Here is a 21,522-nt window from a genome sequence, read left to right as displayed (position 1 = left end):
GAGAGGTAGGAAAAAGCATCATACATAAACAAAGAAAAAACCACACACAACACACACAACACACACACACACACACACACACACACACACACACACACACACACACACACACAACACACACACACACGACACACACACACACACTACGACACACACGACTTAATAAAAAAGTTTTACGAAGACGCACCACCATTGCCACCACCACCACCACCCACCACCACCATCACATTGACGTGTCGTTTATGGCAGCGAAGTGAAGGGGCGAGACACATGAGCCGTAATGGTATGTGAGGAGGAGGAGGGGGAGGGAGGGGGAAACGCTGGGTTGCCACGGAGGTGAGGAAAGAAAAACCAGATCAGAAATTACTCCTGTTTTTGAAAGGGAAGAGGAAAGGAATGGAAAAGAAAGGAAGGAAAGGAAAGTTGCTGAAATGAAGGGAAGGAAAATAAATATAAGAAGAAAGGTTGGTTGAGCATTGAAGGATAGGGAAGGAAGGAAAGGAGAATTAGTAAAATGGAGGAAGGAAGTAGAAAAGAAAGAAAAGAAGAGACGAGATTAAATTTTACTACTATAAGAAAGAGGAAAGGAGAGTTGGTGAGATAAAGGGAAGGAAAGAGAGAGAGAGAGAGAGAGGGAGAGAGAGAGAGGAGAGAGTGAGAGAGAGATAAGAGAGAGGAGAGAGAGAGAGAGAGAGAGATGGGGTTAGAAGGGAAAAAAATACACAGGAAGGAATGGTGTCAGCAAAAAGTGCGTAATAAAAGGTAAAAATAGGTAGGAGAATAAAGGAACTCGATAGAAAATAGGCAAAGAAAAATCATAATAGAGACATTTATATTTAATAATAAAGAGACATTTATACTTGAGTTTTATTTTTATTTATAGAAACGTTAACATATCGAATGGGGAGTTTGGTAAACTAGTGTCACCAGGCGGCAGCACCAGACATGTCCCCTTCTCACACACAGGAGCAATATCAAATATGCCTACAGTGTCATTCTATACACATAAAAATGCAATGAGCTTATATAATATACTTTTCTACACAATTTCCTCTGAGTATTAACACAGGTAAAATCGAACTGTATTCATGAACAAAAGTATTTAAGTTGATTTTCTAGTGAGTTGGCATTTAGATTTATTTGGTCATCTCGAGATTTCCCCAAAAAAGTACACCATTGATCGGAAGCGCATTAATGTAAAGGACAGTAAAAATGAAGACAACATGTATGTGCCACTTACAGCTCCAAATTACATAGATCAATTTTCCTAGTATATGGATACAACAATTCTAATTGAAAATAGGCAACTCAAGTGTCCGGGAGAGAGTAATGCTGTTATATCTAACCAAAACAAACATCTGATTGGCACGCCTTAGCTGAAATTAACAAACACGTAGTTGGACAACCAGTTAATTCCTGCTGCAGTGTCCATGCCACTCCATGAACCTGTGGCTTCCTGTATTCCTCTCCCGTTACTTCAGAGCAATCCTGAGAGATGTTTGTTTTGGTGTTAGATTACTTTGCATGTCGCTTGCTTCCTGCAAGAGCTGGTAAAAGCCCCACGAAAATAACTGTATCCATATATCTCGATGTTACTGAGTATGTTATGTCATGCTATATAGTACAGTCTTATTTTTTTTACCTTTTCATTGTCCAAATTTATTTACCTTGACCATCCTGGTGAACTAGCTTACAACTTTGCTATCCTCCATGACCTAGAGCAACTGGTGCAACACCCTACTCGTATTCCTGACCGTCTTGGAGATACGCCCAACATTCTCGACCTTTTCCTGACCTCTAATCCTTCTGCTTATGCTGTCACCCTTTCTTCTCCTTTGGGCTCCTCCGATCACAATCTCATATCTTTATTTTATCCTATTGCTCCAATCCCTCCTCAGGATCCCCCTAAGCGAAGGTGCCTATGGCGTTGGAGGGGAACCTGAGGAGGTATTTTGCTGATTTTCCTTGGAATGACTACTGCTTCCGTGTCAGAGACCCGTCTTTGTGTGCTGAGCGCATAACAGAGGTGATAGTGTCTGGCATGGAGGCGTACATTCCTCACTCTTTTTCTCGTCCTAAACCTTCTATTCTAAACCTTGGTTTAACACAGCTTGTTCTCGTGCTATACATGATAGAGAGGTGGCCCACAAAAGGTACTTAAGCCTTCCATCACCAGAATCTCATGCACTTTATATTCTTCTGCCCGGAACCATGCCAGGTCTGTCCTCCAACCTAGCCAAAAACTCCTTCATTAACAGAAAATGTCAAAACCTTTCAAAATATAACTCCCCTCGTGATTTCTTGGCATCTAGCCAAAAATATCTCCAATAACTTTGCTTCTTCTTCTTTCCCTCCTCTATTTCAACCAGATGGCACCACTGCTATCACATCTATTTCTAAAGCTGAACTCTTCGCTCAAACCTTTGCTAAAAACTCTACCTTGGACGATTCTGGGCTTGTTCCTCGCTCTCCTCCACCCTCTGACTACTTCATGCCACGTATTAAAATTCTTCGGCAATGATGTTTTCCCATGCCCTCGCTGGCCTAAACCCTCGGAAGGCTTATGGACCTGATGGGGGTCCCTCCTATTGTTCTCTCCGAAACTGTGCCTCCGTGCTTGCACCTTGCCTAGTCAAACTGTTTCAGCTCTGTCTGTCAACATCTACCTTTCCTTCTTGCAGGAAGTTTGCCTACATTCAACCTGTTCCTAAAAAAGGTGACCGTTCTGATCCCTCAAACTACCGTCCTATTGCTTTAATTTCCTGCCTATCTAAAGTGTTTGAATCTATCCTCAACAGGAAGATTCTTAACCATCTATCACTTCACTGCCTTCTATCTGATCGCCAGTATGGGTTCCGTCAAGGCCGCTCTACTGGTGATCTTCTGGCTTTCCTTACTGAGTCTTGGTCATCCTCTTTTAGAGGGTTTTGGTTGAAACTTTTGCTGTTGCCTTGGACATATCAAAAGCTTTTGCTAGAGTCTGGCACAAAGCTCTGATTTCCAAACTACCCTCCTAGGGGTTTCTATCATTCTCTCTGTAACTTCAACTTAAGTTTCCTTTCTGACCGTTTCTATTGCTGCTGTGGTAGACGGTCACTGTTCTTCTCCTAAATCTATTAACAGTGGTGTTCCTCAGGGTTTTGTCCTGTCACCCACTCTCTTCTTATTATTCATTAATGATATTCTAAACCAAACTTCTTGTCCTATCCACTCCTATGCTGATGATACCACCCTGCACTTTTCCACGTCTTTTCATAGACGTCCAACCCTTCAGGAGGTAAACATATCACGCAGGGAAGCCACAGAACGCTTGACTTCTGATCTTTCTAAAATTTCTGATTGGGGCAGAGCAAACTTGGTATTGTTCAATGCCTCAAAAACTCAATTCCTCCATCTATCAACTCGACACTACCTTCCAGACAACTATCCCCTCTTCTTCAATGACACTCAACTGTCCCCCTCTTCTACACTGAACATCCTCGGTCTGTCCTTTACTTATAATCTAAACTGGAAACTTCACATCTCATCTCTAGCTAAAACAGCTTCTATGAAGTTAGGCGTTCTGAGACGTCTCCGCCAGTTTTTCTTACACCCCCCCCCCCGCTGCTAACTCTGTACAAGGGCCTTATCCGTCCATGTATGGAGTATGCTTCACATGTCTCGGGGGGGGGGGGGTTCCACTCATACTGCTCTTCTAGATTGGGTGGAATCAAAAGCTTTTCGTCTCATCAACTCCTCTCCTCTAACTGATTGTCTTCAGCCTCTCTCTCACCGCCGCAATGTTGCATATCTAGCTGTCTTTTACCGCTATTTTCATGCTAACTGCTCTTCTGATCTTGCTAACTGCATGCCTCTCCTCCTTCCGCGGCCTCGCTGCACAACTTTCTTCTTTCTCTCATCCCTATTTTGTCCACCTCTCTAACGCAAGAGTTAACCAGCATTCTCAATCATTCATCCCTTTCTCTGGTAAACTCTGGAACTCCCTGCCTGCTTCTGTATTTCCACCTTCCTATGACTTGAATTCCTTCAAGAGGGAGGTTTCAAGACACTTATTCATCAATTTTTGACCGCTGCTTTGACCCTTTTATGGGACTGGCATTTCAGTGGGCATATTTTTTTATTGGATTTTTGTTGCCCTTGGCCAGTGTCCTTCCTACATAAAAAAAAAAAAAATCAGTATATTTTAGACTTGTAATATGCCGTGCTTAAAATATTGATAACAGCATTACTAAATAAGTACGAAAAATATTTTTGTTTTGACCAACTTCTCTCAAAATTATCCATACAAGATATTCAAAAGTCGATGCAGAATCTCGAAAGTATCATAATGATCAATGTTCTATGCATTTGTGTGCACATGGGATTTCCAATAACAATATTTTAGCTCATGTCGCTAGGAGACGTGCTGTAGCGACGACATCTGCAGGATTAGTTCCGAAAGGGAAAAGAGAGAGAGAGAGAGAGAGAGAGAGAGAGAGAGAGAGAGAGAGAGAGAGAGAGAGAGAGAGAGAGAGAGAGAGAGAGAGAGAAGGGAGTAAGTACGTTCCCTTCTTCCTTACGCAGCGCACACACACACACACACACACACACACACACACACACACACACACACACACACACACACACACACACACACACACACACACACACAATTGGCGTTGAGGGAGAGGACAGAAGGACAGGCAGACACACACACTAACCAACATTGACTCCCTCACTCACTTCACTCACATTCTCTCTCTCTCCTTTTATCTCACTCTCTCCTTCTATCTCACTCTCTCTATTTCTCTCTCACTCTCTCACTCTGTCTTCTCCACGTTGAGACAGAGAATTGAGTTTATTTTACACTCCTTGCCTCTATTTAACTCACTCACTCACTCACTCACTCACGCTCTCCTCACGACTACAATGAGATGGAGGACACATATTAATCTACTCTCTCTCTCTCTCTCTCTCTCTCTCTCTCTCTCTCTCTCTCTCTCTCTCTCTCTCTCTCTCTCTCTCTCTCTCTCAGTAACGCTACTTTTTACTTTTTTCTTACTTTTTCCTTACTTTCTCTCTTTTTTTGTCCTTGTTTATTTATCTTTTCTCACTCGTGTCTTGCTTTCTCTCTCAATCACTTGTTTCCTCTCCCTGTCACTTCTCTCCCTCCCTCGCCTCGGTAACACTTCTTTTCTCTTTCCCTCTACCACAGTGAAAGGGGAAAATCATGTAATACACTCGCTCACGTCTCTTGTTTTCTCTCCCAATCACTCATTTCTCTCCCTCACTGCGAATCATCCTGCTCCTACACGCTCGGTTCTTTTCAGTGCCTTCCTCAGTCAATCCCAGTACAAACATTTCTTCCTTCACTGCATTCGTAAACTTTCCCACAGGTCCTCCTCTCTCTCTCTCTCCTGCCTGGATCCATCTCCAGCATCCTCGTCTGAAATGCAATTGTGTTTGTATCTGAATGATATCTGAACACATTTTATTTTGTCATTCAGAAGAAAAGTATTTTGTGTTTGTATTCCGAGAGTTGAGATTGGTCGAGTGGTTGAGAAGGGCAAATATTAACTTGAGAGAGAGAGAGAGAGAGAGAGAGAGAGAGAGAGAGAGAGAGAGAGAGAGAGAGAGAGAGAGAGAGAGAGAGAGAGAGAGAGAGAGAGAGAGATTTGTATTCGTATTTCTGGAACGAGGAATATAATTATGTGTATCTCCATTTTTTAATCATAGTGTGAAAAGTACCCCTGTTGGTATTTGACTTGTAAAAACAAAGCTGTATTTGATCCAACCCTGCTCTTGACGCGCCCTGTGTCTCCCTTTTCTCCAGCAACACTTCCCTTCCCACATCACCTCAGTCTGTCTCTTCACCCCAGTAACATGTCTCTCCCACACCACCCCTGTCTCTTCAACCCCAGCAACACTTTCCACCTCCCGCACCACCCCAATAACACCTCTTGTCTCCCCACACAACCCCAGTTTCTTCACCCCAGTAACACTCCTCTTCACCCCTCACATCACCCCAGTAACACTTCTCTCCCACACAACCCCAGTGTCTTCATCCAGTAACACTCCTCCCCACCTACACCACCTCAGTAATACTTATCTTCTCTTCTCACACCACCCCAGTGTCTTCACCCCAGTAACACCTTTTTTCTCATCCAACACTCTTCTCTTCCTACACCACCTCAGTCTGTCTTCACCCCGGTAACACTGCTCTTCTCCTCCCCCCACAGTACAGTGCACGGACCAACAGTTTGCCTGCCACGACGGACTTAAATGCATCCCCAAGTCCCACAAGTGTGACTTCTCCCCAGACTGCCTGGACGCCTCCGATGAGCCCGAGGACTGCCGTGAGTGGAGGGACAACTCTCTTTTAGGATAGGCATCTTTAGAGGAGCTTTGTGTGTGTGTGTGTGTGTGTGTGTGTGTGTGTGTGTGTGTGTGTGTGTGTGTGTGTGTGTGTGTGTGTGTGTGTGTGTGTGTGTGTGTGCAATATATAACTGTATTCGGTTTTTAGTTAATAACACTATCTACTACTACTACTACTACTACTACTACTACTACTACTACTACTACTACTACTACTACTACTGCTACTGCTACAACTACTACTACTACTACTACTACCACCACCACCACCACCACCACTACAGCTAGTACCATCATCGTCATCGTCATCATCATCATCATCATCATCATTGAGCTAGTTTCCCACCTGCAAGACTCGAGAAAATCAGGTAATAGGAACTTTGCAAAAAAAAAAAATTAAATAAATAAATAAATAAAAAAAAAAATAAATAAAAAATAAATAAATAAATAAGATAAGCCAATAAAATAAATAGATAAATAAAACACAAATAAGAATAATAAAATAATAATAAAATACAAACGGAGAGACATCGAAATAAGCTTTGCCCAAGTCAGCCAGTCAGCGAGTCAAGGAGCAGAGCCGCCTGTCTGAAGCATCATGAAGCATTCTGAAGCATTCTGAAGCAGTCACGCGCATTATATCAGCCTCAAGAGCCTTCCAAGCGTCGCACGAGGCTGATGGGGTGTGATAAGGGACAGGGGTCTATTATTACTTTTCTTAGCGACGCCTCGAGTGAAGTGCGGTGCTGCTATCGCGGTGAGAATAGCCAAGATCAGCGGGGCTCACGTCACGCCGCGGCTGTTCTTTCAAAGTCTGGGCTTGGAAGGATAACGCATTTAGGTTTAGGATTTCTCTCTCTCTCTCTCTCTCTCTCTCTCTCTCTCTCTCTCTCTCTCTCTCTCTCTCTCTCTCTCTCTCTCTGTTGTAGCTATTCTTTTTAATTACTATAGTTATGAATATTTTCCCTTTTCAGCACTCACATTCCCCATTTCCTATCTGATTTCCTTCACTCTTTATCTCTTTTTCATACCCATACCCTTGTTTTACCCTCCTCAACCTGTTTTTTTTTTTTATTTTCTTACTCATTTTTCCATTTTCTTTTTCCTTTTCCATTATTCTTCAAGGACTCTCAGTTCTCCAGCACCATTGTATTGTCAGTACCGAGTCATTAGGGAGCTTTAAAAGAAGATAGGACAGATTCATGGATGAGGATGACAGGTGGAAATCCGTAGGCGTGTTTCATACAGGGACTGCCACGTGTAGATCAGACGGCTTCTTGCAGCAATAGAGGTCACGTGATGTTTCGGGGTTATAGCCTTTGCAGCGGCACCCCTTTTTTTCTCTCTCTCTCTCTCTCTCTCTCTCTCTCTCTCTCTCTCTCTCTCTCTCTCTCTCTCTCTCTCTCTCTCTCTCTCTCTCTCTCTCTCTCTCTCTCTCTCTCTCTCTCTCTCTCTCTCTCTCTCTCTCTCTCTCGTGTGTGTGTGTGTGTGTGTGTGTGTGTGTGTGTGTGTTTCAGATTTTCCTCTAGTCGTTTATCTCCTTTCCTTTAAGAATTTCTTTTCCGCCACATTCCGTATATGTCCTTTATTTCCGCGGCTTCCTAGTTGTTCTTCAAGTCAAATGTTACTCCCTAATGTTTTTTTTTTTATGTTTTTTTTTTTTCAAGCTCCCCTCTGTCTCTCCCTCATATTCTTGTACACCAATCTTTCCGTCTCTCCCTTTTATTTTTTGTTCGTATATATCAATCTTTCCCTGTCTCTCCCTTATACTTTTTTGTTCATATCTCTTCTTTCTTCAATCTCTTCCTGTCTTTCCCTAATATTTTTTTGTTCCCATGTATCAATCTCTTCCTGTCTCTTCCTTATATTTTTTTTTACATTCCCATGCATCAATCTCTCCCTGTCTCTCCCTGCAGCGCGGCGGGAATGCAGAACCTTCACGTGCAACATCACGGGGAAGTGTCTGCCGCAGGGGTGGGTGTGTGACGGCGAGGCGGACTGTGGCGCCGAGGACAACTCAGACGAAGATAACGCGCTGTGTGAGTGTTGCTTGTATGCCTGTTTACCTTGTGTTGCAGTGTTGAAAGTTGTTATCCGGACTGCTGCCGTGTCGTTCAGCATAGCAGGCAAGCAAGATGAACAGGAAGGTGTGGGTGGGTGTGTTGTAAGTGGTGATGTTAACATACTGTCACTTTCACATTATCAGCGGTAGGTCGTGCAGTGTTTGAGAGTGGACGTTATCTGTCCTCTGGATTGCCTTCTTATGTGTCCAGGGTGCGGCAACCCTTTAGGATGTCAAGATCATGCGTACCCTGAAAGATCCGAGGACTTTAGGACCCATAAAAAAAAAAAATAAATAAATAAATGAATAAAAAAATAAGAAAATATTAGGATAGTAAAAAAATAAATAGATAATGAAAAAATAGAGAAATAAATATAAAAGGACTGAATAAAATAGAGAAATATAAAAGGAGCCAGATAAGGACACAATAAAAAAAAAGGTGGGGAAAAAATTTACTATTCAATGAAAAAAATGCAGTAGACAGTACTAGAGATAATTTTTTAGCACTTGTGCTTAAAAATACATTAATAAAATTGACAGATAATAGTAGATTAATAAGATAGATTAATAAAAGTAACCAAACAGCTGTGAAGAAACCACACAAAAACTCTACATTATTAAGATAGTCTCCCCTAGTCAGTACTGTACCCACAGCACATCCCCACTCGGGTATGTTTTTATTAGTGCTATATGGATCAATAAAATCAACAGAAGGGTGCTTAAGGGAGTCCCCCAGTGGTGGTGCAGACTCCTTGGCAAGCTATCACTGCAACCCCAATAACATCAGCTGGAGCCCGCTGACAGGCCTTACATTTTTTTTTCTATTGGCAATACAAAATCCTTGTTAAATTATCACTACAACCATGAAAACACTGTTAAAAACCCTTATAACATCTAATGAAACATGTTAATGGTTTTCACCGCTGTTTGTTCTACTAATGATGGAGGATTATTACTAGTTTATCACTACAATCATGAAAACACTCTTGAGAACTAAAGGCGCCGTCACAATAGCACATTTTCCGTCAACTTTTTCGTCAACTTTCTGAAAATCGACAGTTTGATGAGCGCGTCCCGTCACACACACACACACACACACACACACACACACACACACACACACACACACACACAGCCGTTCGTTTGCACTTTCGTCGACAGTAAACAGACATGACTCTTCTGACTCACAGGCAAGCAGTGTCATTTATGTGGTCCCAGAGAAAGCGGTGGCTTTGTAGTTCTCTATAAGAAATTCCTCTGAGAGACGTGTCCAATGAGGCTGATTCATGGTGTTCAACGTACAGGAGTAGCGAGTTTTTCCAAAAGTGTAAACATCTATCAAGTCACGCGAGCCACTGTTTGGCTCGCGTATATATCCATAAATCAAATGTAATGACACGCGAAATTAAGCTATTTTTTTCTCTCTATTTAAAATCTATTTAGCTTTTTTTTTCATAAACGATAAGGTGTACTAAGCATATCTTTGTATTATGAGCAATAGGTTTTCATTTGACAACACGAGTCGAAGATATCCCTCCTCCGTGAAGGCGATCACTTCCGTTTGACCATGCGGACGGAAAAAGACGACGGAAAGAGGCAAAAGTTGACGAAACAAGAGTTGACGAAAAAAGGTTAACAGAAAGTGTGCTAGTGTGATGGCGCCTTAATGATATCTACTAGACCTGTTAACTGTCTCACTTTGATACGAGACAATTATCACCAACATATGCAATGTATGAAATCCTTATAAGCATCTGCAAGAAAGTTATGGGTGAAAAGAATAGATTTTGCAATTTCTACCCACTTTAAAGATTGGACGTGGCTGTAGAACAAGTAAAGATGTCTCGAGTGACTGGTGATTAGAGAAAGGTGTACCAAGTGGCAGTCAAAGGGTTAGTGGTTGTCGCTAAAATATCACTGCAATCATGAAAACACTTGAAAACTCCAATTAACATCTACCAGGCTCTGTTAGAAGCAGTGCAGATTATAATACGGTGCGTACTTTTTCATACTATCTGTGATAAATGCATTCCCTTTTACTTGTGTTGGTTTTGTGACCCGTAAGACTGATAAGCGTAAAAGGCAACCCATCTTTGTACATCCTGGAGTGTCTTGACTGAAAAATTTACTATACACAACACACAATTCACTGACTCATCTTAGATTTATATTCTGAAACACTTCTGCCCGCATCTCAACTACTTTCAAAGGTCTCTAGTTGAAGTTACACGGATTTTAAGGGTGTTTTTTAAGTTTTTAGTAACAGATTAACAAGATTTCTACATTATTAAGAAGAGAAATGGTCTTGAAAACCCGGCTAATCATCCCTGTGGCCTTGGAAAATTGTCGTGTTGAGAGAGTAAAGCGTTTCTGGTGTTTTGTGACCATTAAGATATATACTCGTACATGGATAAGCATAAAGGCGAGCCGTCTGTGTATGTGGAAAGTGTGTCTCGGCCCTGAAGTTATTATTAATGTGATACCACGCGACAAGAAACTCCCGCTGCTTTGTTTGTGCGAGATTATGAGCGCAGTAAAGCAGAGGCGCGTGCACACACACACACACACACACACACACACACACACACACACGTTAGTAGAATGTGGTGCTAGTGGTAATGGTGCTGGTGGTGGTAGTGGTGGTAGTACTAGTAACAAGAGCAATAGTAGTAAAGTAGTAGTAGTAGTAGTAGTAGTAGTAGTAGTAGTAGTAGTAGTAGTAATGCCCGAGGGATTACATTTATTATTATTATTGTTGTTGTTGTAGTTGTTGTTGTTGTTGTTGTTGTTGTTGTTGTTGCTGCTGTTGTTGTTCATGATCATCTTCATAATCTTCATGATCTTCTTCTTCTTCTTCTTCTTCTTCTTCTTCTTCTTCTTCTTCTTCTTCTTCCTCTTCTTCTTTATCATCATCATCATCATTACCGTTATTATTTTTATTATTGTTGTTGCCCTAGTAGTAGTAGTAGTAGTAGTAGTAGTAGTAGTAGTAGTAGTAGTAGTAGCAGCAGCAGCAGCAGCAGCAGCAGCAGCAGCAGCAGCAGCAGAAGCAATAGTAATAGCGGAGTTTTTCATCACAAATAAAAGTGAGAGTCATTTCACCATCAGTAAAGAAGACAAGTAAATAAGGCAAACACACATCCCATCAGCCCATCGCCTGCGCTTCAAGAGTATGGCGCCCTTTAAGCCTTGCAGCACAGACCCTTCACGTCACCGCCCGGCTCATTGCTCGGGTTATGTAGGCTGAAAGGGGAGCAGGCGCCGTCAGATGCAGTGTCTTGAAATAAAAAATTAAAAAGAATAGACAAATAAAATGGGTGCCTGTCAGATGGGATGAGAGAGAGAGAGAGAGAGAGAGAGAGAGAGAGAGAGAGAGAGAGAGAGAGAGAGAGAGAGAGAGAGAGACTGACTGACTTAGGTGACGGCTTATATCTTTAAAGTATGTTCGTTATGTAATGTAAGCATATCTCTCTCTCTCTCTCTCTCTCTCTCTCTCTCTCTCTCTCTCTCTCTCTCTCTCTCTCTCTCTCTCTCTCTCTGTTGTTTCCCTCTTCCTTTCCTCCATTTCTCCTTTTCCTTTCGTATACTACTGACGCATACTTGTTCTCCTCCTGCAGGTAAGAAGGGGAACACCTGCCCGCTTAACTACTACAGGTGCCAGGACGCCATCACGTGTATATTTCTGAGGAAGGTGTGTGACGGACGTTATAACTGCCCGGATAGAAGTGACGAGGGGACATTCTGCGGTGAGTGTAGTGGTGTGTTTGTTATATGTGTACTAGTGAAGTAACAGACGAGAGGGGTACTTCTGTGGTGAGTGTAGTGTTTGTTATCGATCTATTCATGTGCTATTGAGAAATATCTAAGTCTAGCCTGGTATAAGCCCGGGTGATGAAAATGGGAAACTGTGCGTGTCTGTGTCAAGAGAGTTTTAATTCATTTTTACCTGAGGATTGGCACTTTTTATGCTTTCAATTTAATTCACCATTTTTTTTCTCTCGTTTTCTTTTGTTTTCTTATAGCAGGTTAGTTGGAGTGCTCTCAATACATAGTTTACATTTCAACAGCGTTGGAATCCACTCTTGAAGTGCATTAAGTCGGGGATTTGTTTCTTAGCAAGCTTTTCATTATTATCATTTTGTTTGTGGTAATAATATGAAGGAGGAAGTGAAATATGTAAATGGTAGCTATGTATATTTTATGAAAGTTTGGCATCGTAAAGAAAACATACAGTATCATAAATATATAGTATTTTTTTTCTATAAACTCTCTCTCTCTCTCTCTCTCTCTCTCTCTCTCTCTCTCTCTCTCTCTCTCTCTCTCTCTCTCTCTCTCTCTCTCTCTCTCTCTCTCTCTCTCTCTCTCTCTCTCTCTCTCTCTCTCTCTCTCCTTCCTACGACTTGCATTATTTCAAAAGGAGAGTGTGAAGACATCTCTGCTGTTACCGGGGCAGCCTTGTGGAATATTTTTGGCAGTGGCATATTGAGCATTGTTTTCTTTGTAATATTTTGTTTTCTCTGCCAGACTCCATTGTAGGTTAAATTAAATAGGTAAATAAAACCTTTTCCTTCCAAAATTAGTGGTTTATAACAGATAAAGGAAGATAATGACAACGTGAAAATTCACCAGATAAAAAAAAAAAAAAATAATTAATTAAAATATAAATAAATTGATGGATAAGTAGATCAATAAAACAAAAGTAAATAAATAGATAAATAAAAACCATATATACCAAAAATAAAGTAAAAAGAAACATAAATAAATAGATAGGTAATTAAATAAAAGTAAATAAATATATAAATAAATAGATAAATAAATAAACAATGTTATTCTCACATGATAACATTAAATCAAAGTAAACTGAAGTACTGAGTGGGAGGGGAAGGTTCACGGCATAACCTGACCCTCAGTGACCGATCCTCTTCAGCATTAAGTGTGTCTGTAAGCAAGAAGTAGGTCACAAGTATGATAAATTGTACTTAAACTTGCAGGTCAGAGGATGATGCTCTTGTAGTTGTGCCTCTTTAGTGCTAATGTGACTTGTCTTGTGTGTTGGCCAAGTGTTTATGTATGTATATATAGGTGAATGTATTTTGTGCATGGTGGAGGAAGCTGTATTCACCCATCATTAATACCTTCACATGTTATATACAGTGAGTGTAAATGTAGGGAAAACCTCCATAGACTTACTAAAATGTGGCTGACATTTGACCTAGACTTATTGAACTGCGGGAACTTTTCACTCTATACTTATTGAAATGCGGTAACTTTTTCACTCTAGACTTATTGAAAATGCGGCGACTTTTCACCCTAGATTTATTGAAATGCGGCGACTTTTCACCCTAGATTTATTGAAATGCGGCAACTTTTCACCCTAGACTTAATGAAATTTGACAGACATTTCTTATATGTAATGAAATGTGCAAATGTTCACCTTACATTTATGACACAGGGAAATTTAGGGAAACCTTGAAAATCCTGAATATCCTGAAATCTGAATGGGATTGAAATATACTGCCTATTTTTCTTCAGTACTTCACTGTTTTATTACAATCTTGCTAATCTTATGGGATATCTTATAGGAAGACAAAATCAACAGGCATAGGTAATAAGAAGATACTAGAGTAATCAGCTATATCACTGGTAGATAGATAGATAAATAGATGGTATTTTTGACCACAATGACAAATATATATATGAAACATTTGAAACACTTACTCATCACTAGTACATGTACATGACTGATGAAGTGCAGGGTTTTCAAGATTATGTACTAGTAAGCCTTTCTGAAGCAAATAGGTTTTAAACATAGTTATTGAAGAATTATTAAAAAAATATATATATATACATATATGAATAGAACTAACACACACACACACACACACACACACACACACACACACACACACACACACACACACACACACACACACACACACACACACACACACATACTGTCATCTCTCACCTCAGAATTGTCCCTGCCTCTGCATCACCACAAGGAAGGCAAAAAATTCTATGAAAAAGTGCCAATGCTGCTTTGCTCTCTGCTCCCCTTGGCTCACCACTGAACATTAGCACATGCAGCGCTCACCAAGCATACCAAACACACTGGGCTTAGGCATTCATCCTTCCTGTTGCTCCATATAAGCAGCAAGACACAACTAGATAAGCAGATAAGACAGATATTCCAATGGTGAGCTGGACTAGATGGGCAGATAAGAGAGATGAGGAAATGTTTAGAAAGGGTCTTATTATTATTGCTGCTCCAAGTCTAAGCAATGAAACAGTAAACTTGATATACAGATACAATAAGAAATATTTTGATGATCTGTATAGCAGAGAGAGATGAGTGGGGAAGGCTTAGAAAGTGTCATATTATTATTGATGCTTCAAGTCTAAGCAATAAGTCACTGAATTAAATGAACAGATATGATAAGAAATGATGACCTGGGATAAACATCAAACAAAGAAAGATGAGTAGGAAGGTGCAGAGAGTGTCTTGTTATTGTTGTTGCTCTGATTATCCATTTATTTATTTATCTATTTATTTATTTATTTATTTATTTATTTATCTGTTGTTGATGCAGAGGAGACAAATCTGTGCGAGTCGAGATCCTGTGCCCACAGCTGCCGACCCACTGGTGAGGGGCCACAGTGCTTCTGTCCTGACTGGCAGCAACCTAATGGAACCAGATGTGTTGGTGAGTATGAGAGAGAGAGAGAGAGAGAGAGAGAGAGAGAGAGAGAGAGAGAGAGAGAGAGAGAGAGAGAGAGAGAGAGAGAGAGAGAGAGAGAGAGAGAGAGAGAGAGAGAGAGAGAGAGAGAGAGAGAGAGAGAGAGAGAAAGAATCTTTGTTTTCTCTCTTATTTCTTTTTTTTCTTTTTTATTTCTCTCTTCTGTCTTTGTTTCACTGTGTTATTATTGCCTCAAAACAGTGAAAGCAGCATCTAATCCATCAGAGGTGTAATTAAGAGGATCATACTTTGCCGAGAAATAGGTATAGGTATCAATGTATTTTATTTATTTAAACAAATGACAAAGTAGTATATGGAAAATAGTGGAAGGTAGTGAATGCAGTATGTAACCCCTGTGTGTGTGTGTGTGTGTGTGTGTGTGTGTGTGTATACCTAGTTGTGGTTTATGGGAAAAGAGCCATGGTCATGCTATCCCATCTCCATATCTTTTAATATCCAACTTAGCTTTGAATCCATATATACTTTTTGCATTTACTTTCTCCTTATCCACACTTTTCCATACATCTATATTTCTGTGTGTGTGTGTGTGTGTGTGTGTGTGTGTGTGTGTGTGTGTGTGTGTGTGTGCGTGTGTGTGTGTGTGCATTTCCACCCCAAACTCATACACATAGATTTCTTTAATAATATTCCTATTTTATTCTAACAAGACATATAACTTTTTCCACCACTGCCACCACCACCATACCAAGACTTGTATACACCACCATATCGAGGTTTGTTTTGCTCATTATTTGGCCTTGCACCACCACCACCACACTAGCAAGGCATCCTCACCTGCATCCTGTCTCCTGGGTCATAGAGGGAGAGCTCTAGGCTGTAATATGCAGTAGATGTGATACAGAGGACTAGATTCACGGCAGACTGGATTAGCAGTGTTAGATTCTAGGTAGTCTTTAGTCTTTAGATAGATGTACACTTGGCTCCAGTAAAACCTCTGCCTGTCCTGCTTCATATATTAATAAGAAAATAAGGGAGGCTGCAAGGAGCCATTAGATCTGCATGTGGCAGTCCCTGTATGAAACATATCTACTTATTTCCATCTATCATCTAGCATCTGTAAATTTGTCTAATCTTGTAAAGCTCCCTAATGACTCAGCACTAACAACCTAATTACTGAGTCTATTCCATTCATCTACTGCTCTGTTTGAGAGGCAGTTGTTTCCTGTCTCTTTTTTTTTTATTAATTGTTTTTAAATCTAATGTTATTTCTTTTAAGTCTCATCCTATCCCTTTTTTTCAAATGTATCCTTTTTCTAAATGTAAATATCTTTTTAAATTAGTAGCAAAATGTGTCACCTCTTACCTAATGATGGCTGTTGCTTTCCTGTGATTGGCTAAAACAACAACCAAACAGCAGCCCTCATCAGGTAGGTGGTGACACACTGTACATTGCTACTGAATGTACAGAGCAGGACTGGTATGGGCTTTACTGCAGCCAACTGTACATATATGAGTAATTTCTCCATATATGTGAAGGTATAGAAAACTGGAATATAGTATAATTTGGGTTGTATGGTGCAGATAGTATGGGGGTTATTATATCTTCATTTTTTCTCTTAGATGTATGTACATGTTTGTCTGTATAAGAGTATGTATGTATGTTCTCCATAGTTGATGTATAAGAAATAGATATTTGGTAGGTGTAAATTTGGACTATACTTTGCATAGAGTGTAAACATTATACGAGTATATGCAGTACGTTTATATTTTTGTTTTCTTCTTTTAGTTCATCGTTGTATTTTTGCCACAGACACCCCAGAAATGATCTTGAGGACCAATTTTTTATATTTTTTTTTATTTAGAAAGTTTCATACTTAGAAAACATTTAATAATACTTTAGTAGGTTAGCTGTTAAAAGAAAAGCAGGATGTAAATGAAATTCATAATAAATTAAATAAAATTTGCAGAAATGAATAAAGATAAGACCTTTTTATTATTTTTGCTTTATTTATTATTTTCTTTTTAGGCTTCATGTTGACTGATGTTGTTTTCCTCAGATGCTAATGAGTGTGAGAGGGAGGGTTCGTGTGACCAGATGTGCACGAACAGGGAGCAAGGGTTCTCCTGCACCTGTGGTCTGGGCTATGACCTGGTGGGCATCTCTCACTGCCGTGCCAAGAATGGTGAGAAGTGCTCAAGAAAACTACTGACTGACTGACTGACAGACTGACTGACTTACTTACTTACTTACTTACTTACTTACTTATTTACTTAGTTACTACTCATGTTCCCCTTGCTGGTTGCTGCCTTAAAGCAACTTTAATTATGTTCTGTATATTTTGAAGATTTTCATTCAGTTTGAATCTTTTCTTCTTTTTCTCTTTTCTTGGTTCCTTGTTTTTGTAGTTACCTGTTCTTCACCTTTTACTTTTAATTCCTTTCATATTTTCTTTGTATGTCTCCTTAGTATGTTTGTTTTTAAAGTAATTTATTTCGTAAATTAATTTTTTTAGTCATGTTTCATGTTTTTCATCCTTTTCCTGAGCACTTATTTCCTGCATTAGATAGAAGAAAAACAAAAATTTACAGTTGATCCCATTTCACAAATTTACTTGTTTATGGATGCCTTTTAAAAACTTCAGAACATAAGAAAATAAAGGGAAGCTGCAGAAAGCCATCATGTCTACACATGGCACTTCCTGTGCGAACATGCCTACCTGCTTCCACTTATCCTCATTCATAAATTTATTCTGTCATCTTTTGAAGCTCTAATGAATCAGTACTAGCAATCTGATTACAGAGTCTATTCCATTAATCTGCCTCTATTGTTTTTGAGAACCAGTTCTCCTTTTAAGGAAACATAACTCATTTATAAATCCCACATGGGGTGGCCCAGACAAAGTATCACACACACACACACACACATCATTCTTGCTCTTGGCCCTGTCATGACAGTCTCTTGGACAATCTTACTACCCTCCAGGAGCTTAGCCATAGCACAGCTAGCCATATATTTACACAGCAAGGCTCAACATCATTTATAAATCCCAACACACCTCTCCGACAAGCTGTAGTCATAAAACTGATCCTCAAGTAAAAACTTTTCCCTCCCTCCTGTTTTCAGTGCCGCCATACGAGCCGGCTACGCTCCTCTATGCCAGCAACTCTGGCCTGGCACGGCTGTACCTCAATGGATCTGCCATTCCTGGTAACACGCGCTTCAATCTGAGATTTGCTGTCAACATGGACTTCAACCACAGGAATAACTCGGGTGAGGAGAGATTGATTTGCATCAGTGTTGAATAATTTTGTGTGTGTGTGTGTGTGTGTGTGTGTGTGTGTGTGTGTGTGTGTGTGTGTGTGCAGAAGTTGAAGCAAGTTCATGTTGTTTTGTCTCATGGGTTTTATCATGAAGTTGTATTTCTTAGTCCACTAAAGATGCTTGTCCCTAAAGAGTGTTGTTTTGTCTATTTTGTATTTTATTATGAAACTGTATTTCTTTTTTTTTTATTTAAAAAAAATCCCATTGTAGGTGTTAGTCCCTAAAGAGTACAATCAGAAGAGGATTATCCAAAATTATGAGAAGCGTCTTGAAACCTCCCACTGAAAGAGTTCAAATTACAGGAAGGGAGAAATACAGAAGCAAGCAGGAAGTTTCAAAAGTTATCAGTTAAAAGAATGAAAGATTGAGAATACTGGTCAAGCCTTGCATGAGGGAGGTATACAGAAAGGATGTGAGAAGTGACATTGATTGTGTTCTGGTGTTCCTCCCTGGACAGTGTGCTGGGTCAATGCCAACAGCACATGGTCATCCTTCCAGTGTGCGTTGGCAGATAATCTGAACGACACGTGGCTCATCCCGCAGCCATCCCAGCACGGCCTTGGCTGTGAGTTACTCTGTGCACCTGTTTGTATTGCTGCATGTAATGATAACTTGATACTAACATAATGGTAACTTAATAGTAAGTGTAATGTACCTTTGAAAATATCATTGTCAATAAGAACTTGATGATAACTATTTGTATTGCTGACTTAACTCTGTAGTGTGAAGTAATAGTCTAGTGTAAGTTTAGGTTATGTATTGGAAACATTACACTCCCTGATGAGTACTGAGTAATTAATTAAGTTCTTTCATGCTTGCATAGTTCTTATTAATAAAATTGCCTAAAGTTACTTAAAATCATTATCAATCAGGGGGTCAGTAATAACTCGATAACTGTAATGTGAAAAATGTCCTAGTAGTAATTCACAATTATTATTTTGAAGCAGTTTTTTGGTAGTAGTTTACAGCACATATATGTATTTTACCCAAAAAATTTAGCTCATTTCTTTCTAAACAATTTCTCTCAGCAATGGCTTACAATTCATGATACTTTTAAACAATATCTTGAGGGTGATTTAAAGCTCACATTTATTCATAAAAGTTTCTGGCACTGATTTACAACTCATATACTCAGAAATAACATCTTAGCAATAACCAACAACCTTTATAGCAGTACATTTGAACTATTTCCTTACTCCCATAGGTTTTTAATCTTGATCTGTCCCTTTGGTGCAGAAATCAATGATGTCATGCAGGATGGGTGACAGGGAACTGGTACTAACTCATATACTCTTAAATAATATCTTAGCAATGACTGACAGACTTTTATAGCAATACATTTTCAAGTTTTCTTCCTCACATAGATTAATCTAGCCTTTTTCCTTCCCTTTGGTGCAAAATCAATAATATTGCATAGAACTGGGTGACAAGCAAGTACCACTAACTCATATACTTTTAAATAATGTCTTAGCAGTGATTGACAGGCTCTATAGCAGTACATTTTAAGTTTCCTTACTCACATAGATTAATTTAATCTTGATCCTTTCCTTACAGACGTGAATGACATTGCACAGGACTGGGTGACAGGAAACTGGTACATCCTGGACCAGCGGGAGATGATCTTCCTATGCAATGCCACCATGCGGGTCTGCCTCACACTGCTCGATGGCATGATGAATGAACCGCGAGGCATTGCTCTTGACCCTATCACCGGGTGAGGTGCCACCACTGCCAGGGAGCCAGCTCCTCTCTTTGATCTTCTTTACATTTGTGTTTCCAGCCTGGTCTATCTTATATTTGTGTTGTGTACCACATATACCAAAACTCCTAAGCCTTTATAAGAAAACAAGTATTCCCGTTGTGACTGATCTAACATTTTTGGTAATTAAATTTATCTTTAATTTTAAAGGGAAAAATTGTTTTAAAAGCTTTCAGGATTGTGAGAATAAAAGTACAAGCTACACCAAAACTGTTAAAACTGAATGAGATCATTGGCATTCCCATGGTTTCAAGAAACTTGTCCACTGACTTTGGATAATCCATTTGGCTATTCTCTTTAGGGACTGGCATCACTGTGGGTTTTTTTTTTATATTTGTTGCCCTTGGCCAGAGCCCCTCTTGCATAAAAAAATAAAATAATAGATAAAATAAATAAATTATGTTAGGTAATAATAACTACAGTACATACACATTATATACCTATAGGGACAATAACTAACCTCCTCACAACACTTTTGCAGGTACATGTTCTTCACCAACTGGGGCACCAGACAACCCATGCTGGAGCGGGCACTCATGGATGGCACCAGGAAGATGTCCCTCGTGAACACCAAGATTGTGTACCCGTTTGGTGTGACGGTGGACTTCCCCAACCAGCATGTGTACTGGGTGGATGGCTACCTCAGCCATGTGGAGAGAGTGGACTACAATGGGGAGAACAGACGAATCATATTGAAGCTTAAGACTGTGAGTACCCAAGTGATGCCTTCTGTTGAGTGTGCTGTGTGGAGGTTCTGAGGGACTTTGTTGTGATTTCCTTACCAGACACGATGGAATTAATTGAGGTGTGCGCGGATATTGCAGGAAATTTTCATTTTTATTATTGCAGTGAAAGTGTTAAGGAATCACTGATTGTGTTCCTTTTGTGTGTAATGATAATATTGAGAGAGAGAGAGAGAGAGAGAGAGAGAGAGAGAGAGAGAGAGAGAGAGAGAGAGAGAGAGAGAGAGAGAGAAAGAGAGAGAGAGAGAGAGAGAGAGAGAGAGATTCTAAACCAAACTCTTCCTTGTTCTGCTGCAGGATGAGAGTCCATATGGAATCTCAGTGTTTGAAAATTTCCTGTACGTCACCAGCTGGAAGGACGACAGCATCAAGCGCATTGGGAGGTTCCAGAGCCACAATGTCACCACCTTCCCCACCAACCTGATGGAGCCTATGCACATCCATGTCTTCCACCGCCAGAGACAGCCTGAGGGTGAGTCATGTGGCTTTTTGTAATGTCACATAATTTTTCATTGTGTCATGGATTTCTAGATATCAGTTCTCAGGCTATTGGATTTGATGATATTGTTACAATGCCAGGGGGA

At 40.1% G+C, this 21,522-nt stretch overlaps 1 protein-coding gene across 9 annotated transcripts in view; it reads left to right on the top strand.

Annotated features, from left to right (window-relative positions):
• LOC135111740 (prolow-density lipoprotein receptor-related protein 1-like) overlaps positions 1-21,522 on the top strand; it is a 175,117-nt gene that overhangs the window by 38,254 nt on the left and 115,341 nt on the right. For 8 of the 9 annotated variants that reach the window (XM_064025422.1, XM_064025428.1, XM_064025424.1 and 5 more), the window contains exons 2-11: positions 6,219-6,335; positions 8,271-8,393; positions 12,034-12,162; positions 15,007-15,120; positions 17,172-17,297; positions 18,239-18,385; positions 18,894-19,001; positions 19,991-20,150; positions 20,677-20,902; positions 21,236-21,410. In XM_064025422.1, coding sequence (XP_063881492.1) covers positions 6,219-6,335; positions 8,271-8,393; positions 12,034-12,162; positions 15,007-15,120; positions 17,172-17,297; positions 18,239-18,385; positions 18,894-19,001; positions 19,991-20,150; positions 20,677-20,902; positions 21,236-21,410 — 1,425 coding nt within the window. Of the gene's footprint in view, positions 1-6,218; positions 6,336-8,270; positions 8,394-12,033; positions 12,163-15,006; positions 15,121-17,171; positions 17,298-18,238; positions 18,386-18,893; positions 19,002-19,990; positions 20,151-20,676; positions 20,903-21,235; positions 21,411-21,522 lie in introns of those variants that run through there. The other variant, XM_064025429.1, reaches the window with a different exon arrangement.

This window comes from Scylla paramamosain, chromosome 22 (assembly GCF_035594125.1).
Source record: "Scylla paramamosain isolate STU-SP2022 chromosome 22, ASM3559412v1, whole genome shotgun sequence".
Taxonomy (NCBI): Eukaryota; Metazoa; Arthropoda; class Malacostraca; order Decapoda; family Portunidae; genus Scylla; species Scylla paramamosain.
Note: the sequence above shows the minus strand (reverse complement) of the source record. Positions and strands in the feature narration are given on the sequence as shown.